Source organism: Xenopus laevis, chromosome 2S, assembly GCF_017654675.1.
Source record: "Xenopus laevis strain J_2021 chromosome 2S, Xenopus_laevis_v10.1, whole genome shotgun sequence".
In the NCBI taxonomy this organism is placed as follows: Eukaryota; Metazoa; Chordata; class Amphibia; order Anura; family Pipidae; genus Xenopus; species Xenopus laevis.
In genome coordinates this window covers 59,029,468-59,045,215 of record NC_054374.1, presented here as the reverse complement: position 1 = coordinate 59,045,215, position 15,748 = coordinate 59,029,468, and the positions used below count along the sequence as shown (strand labels likewise).

Below are 15,748 nucleotides of genomic sequence, written 5' to 3'. Positions count from 1 at the left end.
CAATTTACGCAAATTCACTGGGAACGCTGCACATTCTATTCTAAATCAAAACATGAAAAAAATGTCTTTGTGTTATTACTTTACAGAAAGTGAAGAAAAGGTAATATTAGGCTATAGTAATGACTGCACAAAATCAAAGATTCACTGTATAAACTGAAAAATGTTTCTTTCCTTTGAATCACTGAACTAACATTTAGTTGTATAACCACTGTTTCTGACAACTGCTGCACATCTGTGTTGAATAGAGTTGACTTCTGGCACTTGATACATGCCACAATTTTTCTGCATTTCTTGGGTTTGCCTCAGAAACAACATTTTTGATGTCGCCCCGCAAGTTTTCTATTGGATTAAGGTCCAGGAATTGGGCTGGCCACTCCATAATGTCAATCTTTTTGGTCTGGAACCAAGATGTTGCTCATTTACTGGTGTGTTTGGCTTTGTTGTCTTGTTGAAACACCAATTTCAAGGGTATTTCCTCTTCAGCAACATGACTTCTTCAAGTATTTGTATGTATTGAAACTGATCTATGATCTCTTGTATGTGATATATAGGCCCAACACCATAATATGAGAAACATCCCCATATCATTTTGCTTGCGCCACCATGCTGCATTGTCTTCACAATGTACCGTGGCTTGAATTCAGTGTTTGGGGGTCGTCTGACAAACTGTATGTGGCCAGTAGACCCAAAAAGAATCTTGCTTTTCTCAGCCCACAAAATGTTGCACCATTTCTCTTTAGGCCAGTCAATGTGTTCTTTGGCAACTTCAGCATGTCTTTTTTTCAACAATGGGATATTGCAGGGTCTTCTTGCTGATAGCATGGCTTCACATAGGCGTCTTCTAATTGTAACAGTACTCACAGATAATTTTAGATTGTATTTAATCTTCCTGGAGCTGATTGAGTATTTGCCATTTTGGCTATTCTTCCATTCTTCATTTGAATTGTAGTTGTCCATTTTCTTCCAGGTAATTTTGGCTGCCATTTTAAAGCATTTGAGATTATTTTAGCTGAGCAACCTATCATTTTCTGCATTTTTTTACATGTTTTCCCCCCTTCAATCAATTTTTTAATCAAAGTACGCTATTCTTCTGAACAATGTCTGGAACAACCCATTTTATTAAGAGAAATACATTATAACCAGCTTGCACAACTTTTACTGCCCTAACTAATTGAACACCCCACTGTTATTATTTGGAACAAGCTATTATCATTTTGAATACTGCTATTATTTTCAACAAGCCTCAATTAATGATTCAATTACAGAGACTCAGCAGCAGGCATGTCATGACTGTTGGGTCTGTTGGTTTTTCTATTACTCACTCTACTGCACCTACTAGAAAATTATTTGCCATGTAGAAATACCAAAAACAGTGATTGATCAGGTTAGTGCTATTATTCTAAACACAACTGTATATGTTTAAAGAATTACTGGGAACTGAGCCCTCTTAAATTTATATTAGATTGCAAACTAGTGGAGCAAATAAAAAAGTAGTCAATAATATTGTGAAGACCTATTGTGTTTTTTTTGCAGGAAACAAATGTTTTGGGGTTTAAAGGGCCTCGTAAAATGACAGTACTAATACCAGGGATGGATGAAGACTGCGAAAGAGTCCCCGTTCGTCCCCGAAATGTGAGTGATATAAGAAATATTTATTTTAGGTATAAATAAATTAATAATTTGAGATATAATGGGTGTTGAAATCATAATATAAGTAGGTATTTACTGTATGTCCTGTATAACTAACGTCAGTATTAATCTTAACTTCAACAAGTTAAACATATTCAGTTAATATTTCCAGTTTGCTGTCTATAGGTGAATTTCTCCTCACCCTTGTAATATTCCTAATCCCTTTCTATTTTCCTGCAGGATAATGATGGACTCCTTCAGCGATGGCAGAACAAGAACATGGAGAATCTCATTCAGTTGCACAACAAGAGTCCAGTGTGGAATGATGAAACACAGTCCTATGTGCTTAACTTCCATGGCCGTGTTACACATCCATCTGTCAAAAATTTCCAGATTGTCCACGCTGATGACCGTAAGGGAAAGGGATGGGTCTTTTGGTTGAGCAATTTAATTTATACCCAAAAACCAAACCAACACACATGTATTATTACCATGTAGCAGTATGCCAGTGTACCTTTTTCAATGACTCTTTCCAAAAAATGTTTTTTCACTTATCACATCAATGAGAGCAGGGCAAGCACAGTGCATAAAGAAAGTCAAGTTGGTTAGTATTCCCATAAAAACCAATGGGCAGTAAACAGATTTCTTATGCTGCTTTGTGAGTTGAGCATACAAAACTGAGCCTTGACAATTGTGCTTTTAGACTTAATGGATCAACAATATGAGGAATTTTTTCCTGGCTCTACTTAATACATGCTTTAAAATGTGTTACTGCAGCCCACAAATGTTGGTTATGCAAAAAATTATTAAGCAGGCTTAATTAAGGTTTTTTGGCACACAAAAAGGAGAACAGTGTGCCACAGTGTAAATACTGGGGTGCAATTGCATCCAGGCCCACACCTTTTGGCCCTTTGGAGCAATAGAACTGAAGAGATTTTCTTTTTCACTCATACTGCCAGTGAGAAAATGCATGTCTGGAGGGGGGTGGTGCCTGGTTGCACATACTGTACCTGGGTCTGGCCAAGAATACTTTACTGCCCAAGGGTACTGTGTGTGTACCTATGTGTCAGCAAAATGAAAGTAAAAAGTCCTGGGAAAAAAGTAGCTCACAATTGTTCTCAGTAAAATGGAATACACTAGATACTTGCTTCTACTTGCACTAATTCATAACTGTATCCTGTACTAGGTTGTTGGCTGAACCTATTTTAGTGAATGAGGTGCTTGGTGCAATAAGCAAATCATTTAGACTGTTTCTTTGCTGTGTTTTTAATGACTTCAGAAACATCAATGTTGAACAAACTGAACCCCCTGCAATCAGTAGCAAAGGATGCAGCGGGAGTTAATACACACTTGGAGTATGCCGGAGTCATGAAAAGGTATTATACGGGTGGCAGGGCAGGAGAGGGGAGGGCACATGGCCAGGCCATGGCTAGTGACACCACTGCAAGCAATTTAATGGCATATCAGTACATGCACACTTCCCAATTGATGCTACCCCTTATTTAGCATTCCCTTTACTAGCACAAATCTTTTGCTAGTTAACAGCAGGCTGATCCTGGACTTCCAGGCCCAAGGACCAGTGGTGTAGCTAGGGGACCACGACCTTGGTGCAAGGACTGGACTCACTGGAAGATATGGCACTCGTGCTCACCTTCAGGCTTTGGTGCACATGCGGAGTGACTCCATCAGGCCATACGGGGGTGGGGGGAGCCAGGTGCAGTCGCACCTTATACTCCCCAGGTATTTACACCACTGCTGAGGACAAAACCACCCTGACCCCTGACCTGAGGATATAACAGCCCTGACCTGCTATTTCTACTGCTGATTTTGGCAGTTCCGTTGCTGCAAACTCTGCTAATCCAGTCCTGAGACTGCTGTGGCAGTGCTCACGATTCTGCTTTCTGTAGCAGACGATCTGTAGCCAACTCTGCTGGCTGTGGAGAGGATAAAAAGGTCGGATCTGTATTTTGTTGAGATCAGTGACTTGCTGCATGCAGAGATAACTAATTTCAGTATACCTTTAATTCTATGGTGTTCAAAACTGTCTTTCAAAATATTGGAAATATTTATTTGACTGAACTTTTAATAGAGGATTGAAGAGATTAATGCCTCCCAGTCTTGTTTATATAACCGGGGAGAGCTTATAACTGTTTACCACACAAAGTAAGCTGGGTTGAAAAAAAGGCACACATCCATCAAGCTCAACCTTTTAACTTAATTTTAAACTGCCTAACTGCCAGTTGATCCAGAGGAAGGCAAAAAAAAACCCACTTGAAGCCTCTCCAATTTTCCTCAGAGGGGAAAAAAATGCTCCAAGATGGATCAGACCAGTTCCTGGATCAACTTGTACTACAAGCTATCTTCCATAACCCTGTATTTGATCACTTGCTAAAAAGTCATCCATTCCCTTCTTAAAGCTATCTAATCTATCAGCCACTACAACTGATTCAGGTAGAGAATTCCACATCTTCACAGCTCTCACTGTAAAAAAAAACCCCTTCCGTATATTTAGATGGAACCTCCTTCTAATCGGAATGGGTGACCATGTGTCAGCTGAAAGAACCTACTGGTAATAAAGCATTAGAGAGATTATTACATGATCCCCAGCTTAGTAACCCTTCTCTGCACCCTCTCTAATTCAATAATATCCTGTTGGAGACCAAAACTGTAAGCGTATTTTAGAAGTGGCCTTACCAGTGCTCTGTACAGTGAAAGAATAACCCCCTCCTCCTGCGAATCTATGCGCCTTTTTTTTTTTTTCACAAATGTTTTTTTATTAGTTTTCAAAAAGAACATGTAAAATAGTTTGTGATAGAATTGCAATAAACAAAAAAAAGAAAGATAATATAAACAGTCAGTGTCAAGTACAGATTCCCATAACAGAAAGCAGAGATAACAATAACGATCCAAGGTTATGCCAAGTGATTGTAAAAGGGAGAATTGGGTAAGCATTCCCCGAATTGCAGATATTGAAAGCTACTCACGGTTAGATAATCCGAAGACGGCAGGGTAGAGCAGTAGAGATTTATAATTACGGCAGAGTAGTAGTAAATAATTTGTTAAAATGATGACTCCTGGGGGGTCCCCTTGTGGTCGAATGTTGTAAGTTTCCCGCAGATCTGAACAGGTGGTCCGCCTCACAGACAAGATCAGTCCCCAGCAACAGCTCCCTTTCATACCACGTGGTGTTTTGAAAGGTTTGGATAGTAAGTGATTTCGTGAGTATCTATGCGCCTTTTAAAACAGCTCAAGACCTTATTTTCCAGTGATGCTGCTGGCGTTGCTTGCTACAGCCAAGTTTATTATCTACACGGACTCCAAGATCATTTTCCATTATGGATTTGCCTAGTGCATTCCCATTAAAGGTTTAAGTGGCTTGCATATTTTTACATCCCATATGCATGACTTTACATTTATAACCATTAAATCTCACCTGCCACTTAGCTGCCCAGGTTGCTGATTTGTTAAGATCCTGTTGCAATGATGCCGCATCCTGGATGAAATTAATTGGGCTGCATAGTTTTGTCACCTTTGTAAAAATTAGAATGACATAAGCTTTCCACTAATCCATAGGTACCATACCATATGAGAGCGAATCTGAGAAAATCAGAAATAGAGGCTGGTCTAAAACTGAACTAAGTTCTCTAATACCCAAGGACGTATTCCTTCTGGCCCTGGTGCCTTGTTCACATAAATTTTTAGTAAAGCTTTATAAAACATATCCTGTGTCAGCCACTGACTCGAAAAAGCTGAGCCAATAATGCAGCTATGAATTGAGTCTGGGAACTCTGACTCCTTTATTGTATACACTGAAGAAAAGAAAACTGATTTAGCACATTTGCCCTTTTCTATATCTGTTACAACCATGCTGGTACCATTATTTAAAGGAGCAACATTCTCAACCTGCATCTTTTTACTATTAATTTACCTAAAAAACTTTTTGTGGTTAGCCTCTGCCCAGTGGGCTCCTCATTTCCTATCTTTGCCTTCAGGATTGCTGTTTTACAACATATATTATAGTTTTTATATTCATTAAAAGCAGCTTCTGCCACACAGACTTTTAAATACCTTTCTCTCCTTCCCTATTAACTTCTTTACTTCTATTTCTTCTATTATGATTCTCCTCTTATAAGAAGTATATATTTTACAGACTATTTCCATTTTCATAATACATAACTGGCACTCCTACATATGTCTGTGTCAACCATTTTACTCTGCTGTGTATTATCCGTACTTAGGAAACGTGGTAAATCTTGATAAAGCTGTTTGCTAACCTTCATATATTGATACTCCTGAGGTAAAGATAGTCCATGCTAAAACTGAGAGAAGTGTTTGCTTGCATATGCTTGTGACATTACATGTTGTATAAAGTCACAGTGGAGATGACAAGGGTCTGCAATTTTTGAACAGCTAAATCTTTTGCTCGACTAACTCACATGGCAACCCAGTTGTAAAAGCTACTCTCACCACACAGCCATATATATATAAAACAACTTTTACAGTTTTTCTACTCATTTATATATTCATACATTTGAAATATAAAATCACTTCCTGTTCTGTTATGTGGATGAAGCCAGGAGCCAATTTAATTGACTAAATAAGCTTTAACTTTACATGAGGATTCTCTTGCCTTGTGAAACATAGATGATACAAAACTATCCAGCCCAATTAATTCCATTCAAGATGTAGCATTCTTGTAACAGGATCTTGACAAACTGGCAATCTGGACAGCTAAGTGGTAAATGAGATTTAATGTTCAAATCCATAATGGACAAGGACCATGCAGTCCTTGTAGATAATAATCTTGGCTGTAACAAGCAATGCCAGTCAGCAGCATCAAGGGCAAATAAGGTCTTGAGCTGTATGAAAAGGGGCATTGATTCACAGCAGGAAGGGGTAATTCTTCCACTGTATAGAGCACTGGTAAGGCCCCATTCTGCCGTACAGAAGGGGTGCCCAGGACGTCGATCACGGTCTACCAGTAGATCCCGGTAGTGTTACTGGTAGACCGCAACCTGCCAGCTGCTGGGCACATACATGGAACGCACTCCCACTTGTGTGTTCCTTCCATTTTCATCACTCCCCAGGCACTTGCGTGCTGCCTCACTGCGCTTATATCCTCAGTAGTGATGTGACGACAGTCTTGGAGTGCTGGTGCAGAGTCACATCAAGTTCATCGCAGCCATCTTCCGGTTCTTTGTGTCTTTTTCCGGCGCTTCAGCAATGTGCAGTTGTCGCAAACTGGTAAATTGCTCCAACTGCGCATGCGCCGCTTCTCCAGGCTCCATCTCATCTCACCGAAGACCCGGAAGATGGCTGTGGTGAACTCCGATGCTGTGACTCTGCAACGAGTGTTAAGTAAAAAGTTAGGGGGGAGGGGGGTCTACTTGGGGTGGGGTATAGGGGTTTTTGTTTCTCCTTTAAGAAGGGGTTGGATGGCTTTTTAACAAAGGAGGGAATACAGGGTTATGAAAGATAGCTCATAGTACAAATTGATCCAGGGACTAATTCGATTGCCATTTTGGAATCAGGAAGGAATTTTTGCCCCTCTGAGGCAAATTGGAGAGGCTTTAGATGTTTTTTTTTTTCCTAGTCTCTTTTCTTTACATACTATAACCTATTATTCCATCTATTTAGCCTCTTTATTCTCATAGAAATAGGGAATGGCCATGAAATAGGGCAAATGTTTAGAAGCAGGAGGGCCCACCGACACCTTGGCCCACCGGGAGTTTTCCTGGTATCCAGGTGGGCCAGTGCGACACTGCACATGGGACATAACTGTTTAGTGAGATTGCAATTGATTCATAGCATTTAGCTCAGATTCAAAAGCAACAGTTATGACCCATGTTGCCCCACTCAGGTCACTGATTGGTTACTGGTTACTGCTTGGTCACCAGGGTAACCAGTCAGTCAATTTTTGTATCAAAATGTATGCTGCTGAACTAGCATGTTTTGCTCCGCTAAATTCAAGCTGCTTAATTACATTGTTCATGTAACATTCTCTGTCTAATTCAATGCTATAAAGTGGATAACTTTGGTTTATGAACTGTCCTTCCTACAGACAATTTACAATCTACATCTACAATCTACATCTTTGATTTTGTTTTACAGTGGATTACATCATCATGCAGTTTGGACGAGTAGCTGATGACGCCTTTACCATGGACTATAAATATCCTATGTGTGCAGTCCAAGCTTTTGCTATTGCTTTGTCCAGTTTTGATGGGAAGCTTGCATGTGAATAACAAAACGAAAGAAGTCTTCACATCTACACATTTATGAAACAGGATAGATGTTAATCTTAATAAAATAACTAAATAACTTTTTAAAATAAGCTCAGTCATTAGCTGTTTGTGTACATATATATATATATAGAGAGAGAGAGAGAGAGAGAGAGAGAGAGAGAGAGAGAGAGAGAGAGAGAGACCTAGGGATTAATACCTGGGGAGTAAACGATAGTTAGTTCAATGTCACTTGAAGCATTTTGTCGCCCGAAGGAAATCACGTCCCCCATAAATAAAAAAATACTTTGGGCCCTGGCTTTATCATTTGAAAATACAGAAGTATGCATTTTCCTACGATTAAGCTGGATAGCTGTATGTAAAGTGTGCCAGATGCGCAAGTTCAGTTTGCGTTTGAGTGCCTATCCAATGCATCATAATGACCTTCCTATTGTAACTTAGCAGGGGCTGATATCAGTTGTGGGCAAAGTTGGTGGGAATGAGATCATCCAAAATATCCAGGAGGCAAACTAACGTGTGAAGTCTATATCACTCACCAGAATTTTTATTTAAATAAAACTTGTCTTTTGGTGGACTAGACCAAATTATACCAAAAAAGTTTGGATTTATTAGTCCACAATGGGAGCACAAATCATAAGGTTTTCTCCCCATTTCGAAGATTCTGATTGGGTAATATATATCTGAATCACTATTGCATGTGACACAGACCTATACAGTCATGACGGTTTGCACCTCAATGGAAGGGGGTCTGCGGTGCTAGGGGAAAGAATGGCTAAGAGGTTGGTGGAGTGTTTAAACTAGGCAAGGGGGGGGTGGGTGAGATAAAGAATTATGGGGAAGCTAGGGTACACGGGGCAGTGGGGTTAGTAAGGGGTCATGGGGGAGGAGTGAGGGGGGCATACAGTTTACCAGCTAAGGAGGTCCCTCTGTTACAAGGAAAACAGAATAATACTAACTTAACGTATAATTCTCCACTAAGTAATGCTAATTTCAAAAGTAAAAGTAGTAACCTACGCTGTATGCTGGCAAATGTACAGAGTTTGTCAGGTAAAATGGGAGACCTAGAATTAATTGCATGCTCTAAAAATTATGATATAATTGGTATCACTGAGACTTGGTGGGATGAAACATGTGACTGGATTGTGAATTTAAATGGTTACACCCTTTTTAGGAGGGACAGAGGGATTAAAAAGGGTGGAGGAGTGTGTTTGTATGTAAAGCCTGAATTAAAGCCATGCGCTAAAGAAATAACAATAGCTGGCACTGGTGAGGGTGTAGAATCACTCTGGGTAGAGATTTTGACTGGGCAAAAGGTAACAAAAAGAATTATCATTGGTGTATGCTATAAACCACCTCGTATAAGTGTCGAGTATGAAGCCCAGCTACTCTTGCAGATACAAGTGGCTTCACAGCTGGGTCAAGTTCTTGCTATGGGTGACTTCAATTATCCAGACATTGACTGGGGTAATGGGGTTGCTAAGAGCTTGTAGGTTTGTAAATATGCTGACTTTTTATTCCAGCTCGTTCAAGAACCTACTAGGAATAACTCTCTTTTGGACCTTGTAATAACTAACAATACTGAACTCATCTCTAACATTTGTGTGGGTGAGCATTTAGGGAATAGTGATCATAACATGGTCTCCTGTGAGATTCTGTTGCAGAAGCAATTCTATAAGGGAATAACTAAAACACTAAATTTCAGACGTGCAAACTTTGACAGTATAAGGGCATGTCTGCAACATATTAAGTGGGAAATGCTTTTCACAGGGTTAAACACAGAACAAAAATGGGAAGTCTTTAAAATGCTGCTTGATAAATATACTTGTCAGTATATTCCACTTGTAAGCAAGGAACGTCGTTGCAAAGCAAAACCTTTTTGGTTCAATAGAAACGTTGGTGTTGAGGTGGGTAAGAAGCTGGTACATCTTTTAAATTATCTTGGAGGTTACAGGTGAATGCAAAGTATCTTCTAGAGGTGTGGTAAGGAGTAAGGAGAGTGGGCAGCAGAGGACCAACATCATCACATGGATGGCATGGAAAGTTTAGGAGACTGGCAATGGATTCCGAAATCAACCAAAATCAAGCCAATTTGGATTGTATGAATCTGTGAGAAAGCACTAGGAAATAGGAAATACAACTGTGAAGCTAAGTAATACAGATAAACGTTTGGCAGTCAACGATAGCAAGGTAGATAATCAGGGTAAAACTTAGCAAATAGATGGCACTTCTGGACAGAATTTATTTTAGCAAAACTGCTGGAAAAGGCCTAATGTGTTTCAGGATCAAATCCCTTAGGGAGGGGGTGACACAGTGGTTCAGCGTGCATGCGTGCGTGCACTCATGTAGGCGTGCATGCGCGCGCTCATGTAGTGGCGTTCGGCACAGGGGTGATGTGGCTGGCTGGGTTGCCTGGGGAGCCCAGCTGGCCTGGCCCGGCCCTGGTGCAAAGTACTAAACTGTGTGTGTGTGCTTCTCTCTCACTCTGTAGTTAGGAATCCAGCTGTACATTACATAAATAAACTGTCTAACACCACATATTATAAAAAAATTGGGAGCGGACCCAACTCATAACTATACAATGGAATTAAGACAAGCTATCAGTGGTCTCTCCCCCCTCCCCGCAGACACACTTAATGGACTTGATACCTGTGAACCCCAGAATTGGTGCCTTTTACATGTTACCCAAAATACATAAAGAAGGAAACCCAGGGCGACCCATCATCTCTGGTATTGGATGATACTGAGGGCATATCTGGCTGGGTAGAAAACATCCTGAAGCCAATTGTAAGAAAAATACCCAGCTTTATACAAGACACCCGTGACCTTTTAAACAAACTGGCCAATATAGGTCCACTTCCAGATTTATACTGACACACAACTACTTCTCATTAGGGGATGCCATATACCTCCAACTGATGGGAAGTGCTATGGGAAGCAAAATGGCACCTCAGTATGCCAATCTGTTTATTGCCCAGTTAGAGGAAAATTTCCTGGCTTCCTGCAACATCAGGCCCTTAACCTATTTACAGTATATAGATGACATACTTATTATATGGACAGCATCAGAAAAAGAACTATTGGCATTCCACCAAAGATTTAACCAATTCCACCCCACCATCAACCTTACCCTTAACCACTCTTACTCAGTTTCTTGGATACAACCATCTACATCAAAAATGGAACCATACAAACATCCCTATACCAAAAACCAACAGGCCGTCCGACATTTTATGTGGGATAGTTTTCATCACATTAAAAAATCATTTGTGTTTAACCAGGCTCTGAGATACAACCAGATTTACTCAAACCTTGATGACAGAAATAAACATCTCCATTCCTTACGGAAAACTTTTGTTAATCAGGGATACCATCCGCAGGTTATTGATGATCAAATTCACAGAGCAACTCAAATACCCAGAGACACGCTCTTGGATTCCAAATAAAAGACAGAAATTAACAGGGTACCTATTGTAGTTACCTACAACCCACAACTGAACATTATTAGAAAAATAGCCAGAAACCTGCAACCCATGCTCCATACAGATACCCGACTTAAAGAAATATTCCCGGAACTACCTCTCTTGTCTTATAGACAACCACCTAATCTGAGGAAAATGATTGTCAGAAGTGCTCTTACTGAAACAACTAAAGCAGGTACATTTCCCTGCAACAGCAACAGACGTGAAACCTGCAAATACATCCTGTGCAAAGATCAAGTTGCTATACTGAATACACAAAAAGTATACACCATTCTGGACTACTATTCATGTGCTTCATCCAATGTGCTTTACATGATTACATGTACTAGGTGCTCTACAGGAGGCACCTATATCACAAACATAAAATCAACACCAAATCATGTGATACACCAGTGGGGCAACACTTCTGCAGTTAAAATCACAGTCTTCAGGACATGCAGGTCTTAATTCTAAAAGGGAACTTTAAAACTGAACTGGAAAGGAAGATTTATGAATTCAAATGTATGGAGTAATTTAACAAGACAGGGCCTTAATTTAGGGTCAGGTTTCATGTCACACTATGTGACCTGACTGAATTCAGACTCCTGGACTATTTACAACCCGCTCTAATTCATTGTATTATGTCTACAATTGTAGACATACAATGTAATTTCTCCTACCGCACACCTGTAGTTCAGCAATCCTGCAACTGGTGGTACGTTTCTTCCGTTGACCCGGCCGGGTCCCTTAGCAACACATGTGTATAGAAAACGGATCCGCATACACACTGGTTAATGCAGTCGGGGAGTATCCCCTTTTATTCAGCCACCAAACAGTCAATGTTTCGGGGGGGAACACCAACACCCACCCTTCATCAGGATGATCCTGATGAACGGGATTGATATGTAGTCTATTTACTATAGTGAGAGTTGAAACTCTGAACTCAGTGTCAGTCACTGTGCATATGCAAATTATGTCATGCAAAGACTTATGGGAGTCTGACAGCTGTTACGAAGGTCAGCTTCCTGCATATGGGATGGATTGGCTCTTGTGTGTATAACGGCTTGCTGATGCCCTCCTCCTGTGGTCACTGATGAAACTATACAATTTATCTACATGTCGCATTGTTGAATGTTGCAATATTCTCTTGTTCTGTTAATAAAGCATAAAACTCCTAATCTGTTGACTGGTCTCTGAGACTTCATGTCCCTGGCGTGACATCACACCCATAGTATCGTGTATATTGTATACCTGTAAGGGAATCTATCACAGGAAAACATGTTTTTTTCCAAAACATACCAGTTAATATTGCTGCTCCAGCAGAATTCTGCACTGAAATCCATTTTTAAAAAAGAGCAAACAGATGTCTTTATATTTAATTTTGAAATCTGACATGGGGACTGGACATGTCGTCAGTTTCACAGGTGCCCCCAGTCTTGTAACTTGTGCTCCGGTAAACTTCCGACACTCTTTAGCTTTAGTCAGGGTCGGACTGGCCTGGCGGGACACCGGGAAAAGTCTCGGTGGGCCCGACCCTCATAGGCCAGACCCCCCTCTCCCAATCCCAATCAATTTTAAAAAAAAAAGTTTCTGAAGTGCAGCGCCGTCATATTATTATTACATATTATATAGTGAGGGGAAAAAGTAGTGACACACAAAATACATTAAATACAGTGAGAGGCTGAGGATAGTGACAATTAAAATACATTAAATACAGTGAGAGCAGGAGTGAATTAATGCCTAGGCTAACCTAGGCTATAGCCTAGGGGCCCACAGTGCGGAGGGGCCCATGAGGAGGCACAAATCGCTCCGACTCACTAGTTCCCCGTCATGTTCCACTGCTGGAGCCTGCCTTCCCGGTGCTGCTCACTGCCTCCTGCCTCTTGTACTCTGTCTGCAATCTGCACGGAGGCGGGGGAGAAAGGGGTAGCCTAGGGGCCTAACATACTGTTAATCTGCCACTGAGTGAGAGTCAGTGGGAACTCTAGCCCCATTAAATACAATAAGAGGCAATGATTTCTGAAATCCCAGACCCCTTACCCTTCCAAGAAGCAGGTTTCCTGGAGTCTGGAGAAGATTTCAGCAAGGTATAAATCCAAATGAAGTCAGAAGTCATTTGCATTGCTCACCTTGCTCCCATACCCCACCTTGTGGTAGAAATAAGAATAGCACCCTAGTAGGAGAAACCCTGTATTGATATAATATGACTTCAGTTTTATTGATAGTACATTGAGTATGAGAAACAATAGTTATCTCAAATCAGTTCTATTGTGTAGTGCTGACTCCTTCTGAAAGCACAGGATCAGGCACAATGCACTGAAATTTGTTGAGTGAATTATTTGCAATATAAACAGTGTAATATAGAAATAAAAATGACACCATACAAATCATGACTGAATCGCTTTAATGTCCCTTCAAAAAGCTTTCCTACCACCGACTTTAGACAAATGGGCCTAAAGTTTTGAGGCTGAGAACGGGATCCCTTTTTGAAAAGTGTCACCACATTAGCCAGTCTCTCAGCACCATGCCAGACCTCAATGAATCCTGAAAATAAAAGAAATAAACAAAATACTAGCTCCCTAGCGCTACCTAGTGGTAGACATGAGATAAAAATAAAAAGCAGTTTTTCCTGCTTGGGTGCTATTCTCATGTGTACCACTAGGGTGCACATTTTAGCAATGTAAACAAATCTTTCAGCAGAGGTGACAGGAAGCTGCAATCTAGTTAGCTGCCCACTGTTGATAGGCTGTCTGTTTTCTCTTTTAAAATGGATTTCAGTGCAAAATTCTGCTGGAGCAGCACTATTAATTGATGCGTTTTGTAAAAAAAGATTTTCCTGCAACAGTATCCCTTTATTGATAGTGGCAACAGAATTTTAATCATTCTCGCTACAGTTTACCAAACGGAATCCACTCTCCCAACAGCCGACAACTCAACTCCATAGATAATCAATTTCTTAGCCAAAAGAACTTACCCAAACTCCCTAGACAATATGCAACCAATTGGACTCTGACATTACCCAAGAGGAAGGTTTGCCTCAGTCTAGATTCTAAGGCCTTTCTCAAATGTTTCCATATAAATGGGCACCTAGTTATATTATATTTATTAGTTTTAAATTATCAAAGAACTCCAATACCTGGGGAGAACTGAACTGTGCACAATTATATATATTTTAAAAAAAATTGAGGCTGACCTTAAAAGGTGGAGAACGAATACAATCTCTTGGACGTATAAGCGCCATCAAGATGAACATATTCCCGAGGTCGTTATATCTAGTTCTCCCTTTCAAGTACACAAACATCTGGTTATGCAAATTTCAAGCATCTATAATCAGGTTTATCTGAGTAGATAACCCCCCAGGTTAAGCAAATGAAAACTAGAGTAGCACTACCAGATTGTCACGAATATTATAAGGCAGCCATACTGAATAGAATACTAAACTGATCTCACATCTAGATATCAAACTATGGGTAGACATGGAACAATTCTCTACTTCCACATAGCTCCTTCACCTCCCCTGGATAAATAAACCAAATCAGAGGCTCCTATCCAAAAATCATTATTTACTTGTTAATACACTAGAAGTATGGGATGGACTTATGCCTACAATAACAACAAGTATTTGTTATTAACTTCTATTTTATATTAATGTTTATATTTAACTACTGTGGTTTTATTTTTTTTTTCTGTCTTGGGTGCTAAACAGCAAAGTTTGGTGTGCTAGTGTGCTTACAGCAAGTTTGTCACAACCTGCTTTACTTTGCAGTTAGTTTTCCCTCTGTTTGAGGGGGTGGGGTTTGATTAGTTGCACCTGAACAGACTGTATAAATAGAACCCCTGGGACTCCAGTGGAGCTTGCTCTAGTGTTAGCTTCTCTTAAGTGTTTGCTCTTTAAGTGGGGGATCTGTAAGTCGAGTTACAAACACCAGAGTTTAAGTGGGGGATTTAATTTTTATTCCTGTTTTGATCTGTAACTGGGATAATGAGTGCTAGCAAGATTGAAGGTCTGACTCAGTGCACAGTCTGCCATATGTATGCAGATTTGGAAGAGATCAAAAATGCTTACCTCTGTGGTGGTTGTGAGCAAATTGCCACTTTGGAGGCTCGAGTTAGAGCACTAGAGCAACAAATTGCAACACTGTGGTCGATTGACAATCTTGAAAGGAGTATTTTGCTCACTGAGCAGGACCTAGCTGGGTCAGATAGTTTGGGGGGGAACAGAACAGCAGCAGGATATTGAGGCAGCTAGCTGGGTGACAGTTAGAAAATCTAAGGTGGGCAAAAGGAAAATGGAGGCTGATCCGGAGCTTATACATCGCAACAAATTTGCCAGATTGTGTGAAGATGATGGGAGTATGAACTCTGGATTGGCAATTCTAGATGGGGCTGGGAGACCAGTTTCTCTAGTAGTGGTGGGGA

At 40.4% G+C, this 15,748-nt stretch overlaps 1 protein-coding gene across 1 annotated transcript in view; it reads left to right on the top strand.

Annotated features, from left to right (window-relative positions):
- tulp1.S (TUB like protein 1 S homeolog) overlaps positions 1-7,961 on the top strand; it is a 71,364-nt gene extending 63,403 nt beyond the window's left edge. Inside the window, exons 11-13 of the mRNA XM_041583842.1 lie at positions 1,534-1,632; positions 1,870-2,041; positions 7,741-7,961. Coding sequence (XP_041439776.1) covers positions 1,534-1,632; positions 1,870-2,041; positions 7,741-7,874 — 405 coding nt within the window. The 3' untranslated portion in view covers positions 7,875-7,961. The remainder of the gene's footprint in view (positions 1-1,533; positions 1,633-1,869; positions 2,042-7,740) is intronic.
- The last annotated feature ends 7,787 nt before the right edge of the window (positions 7,962-15,748 follow it).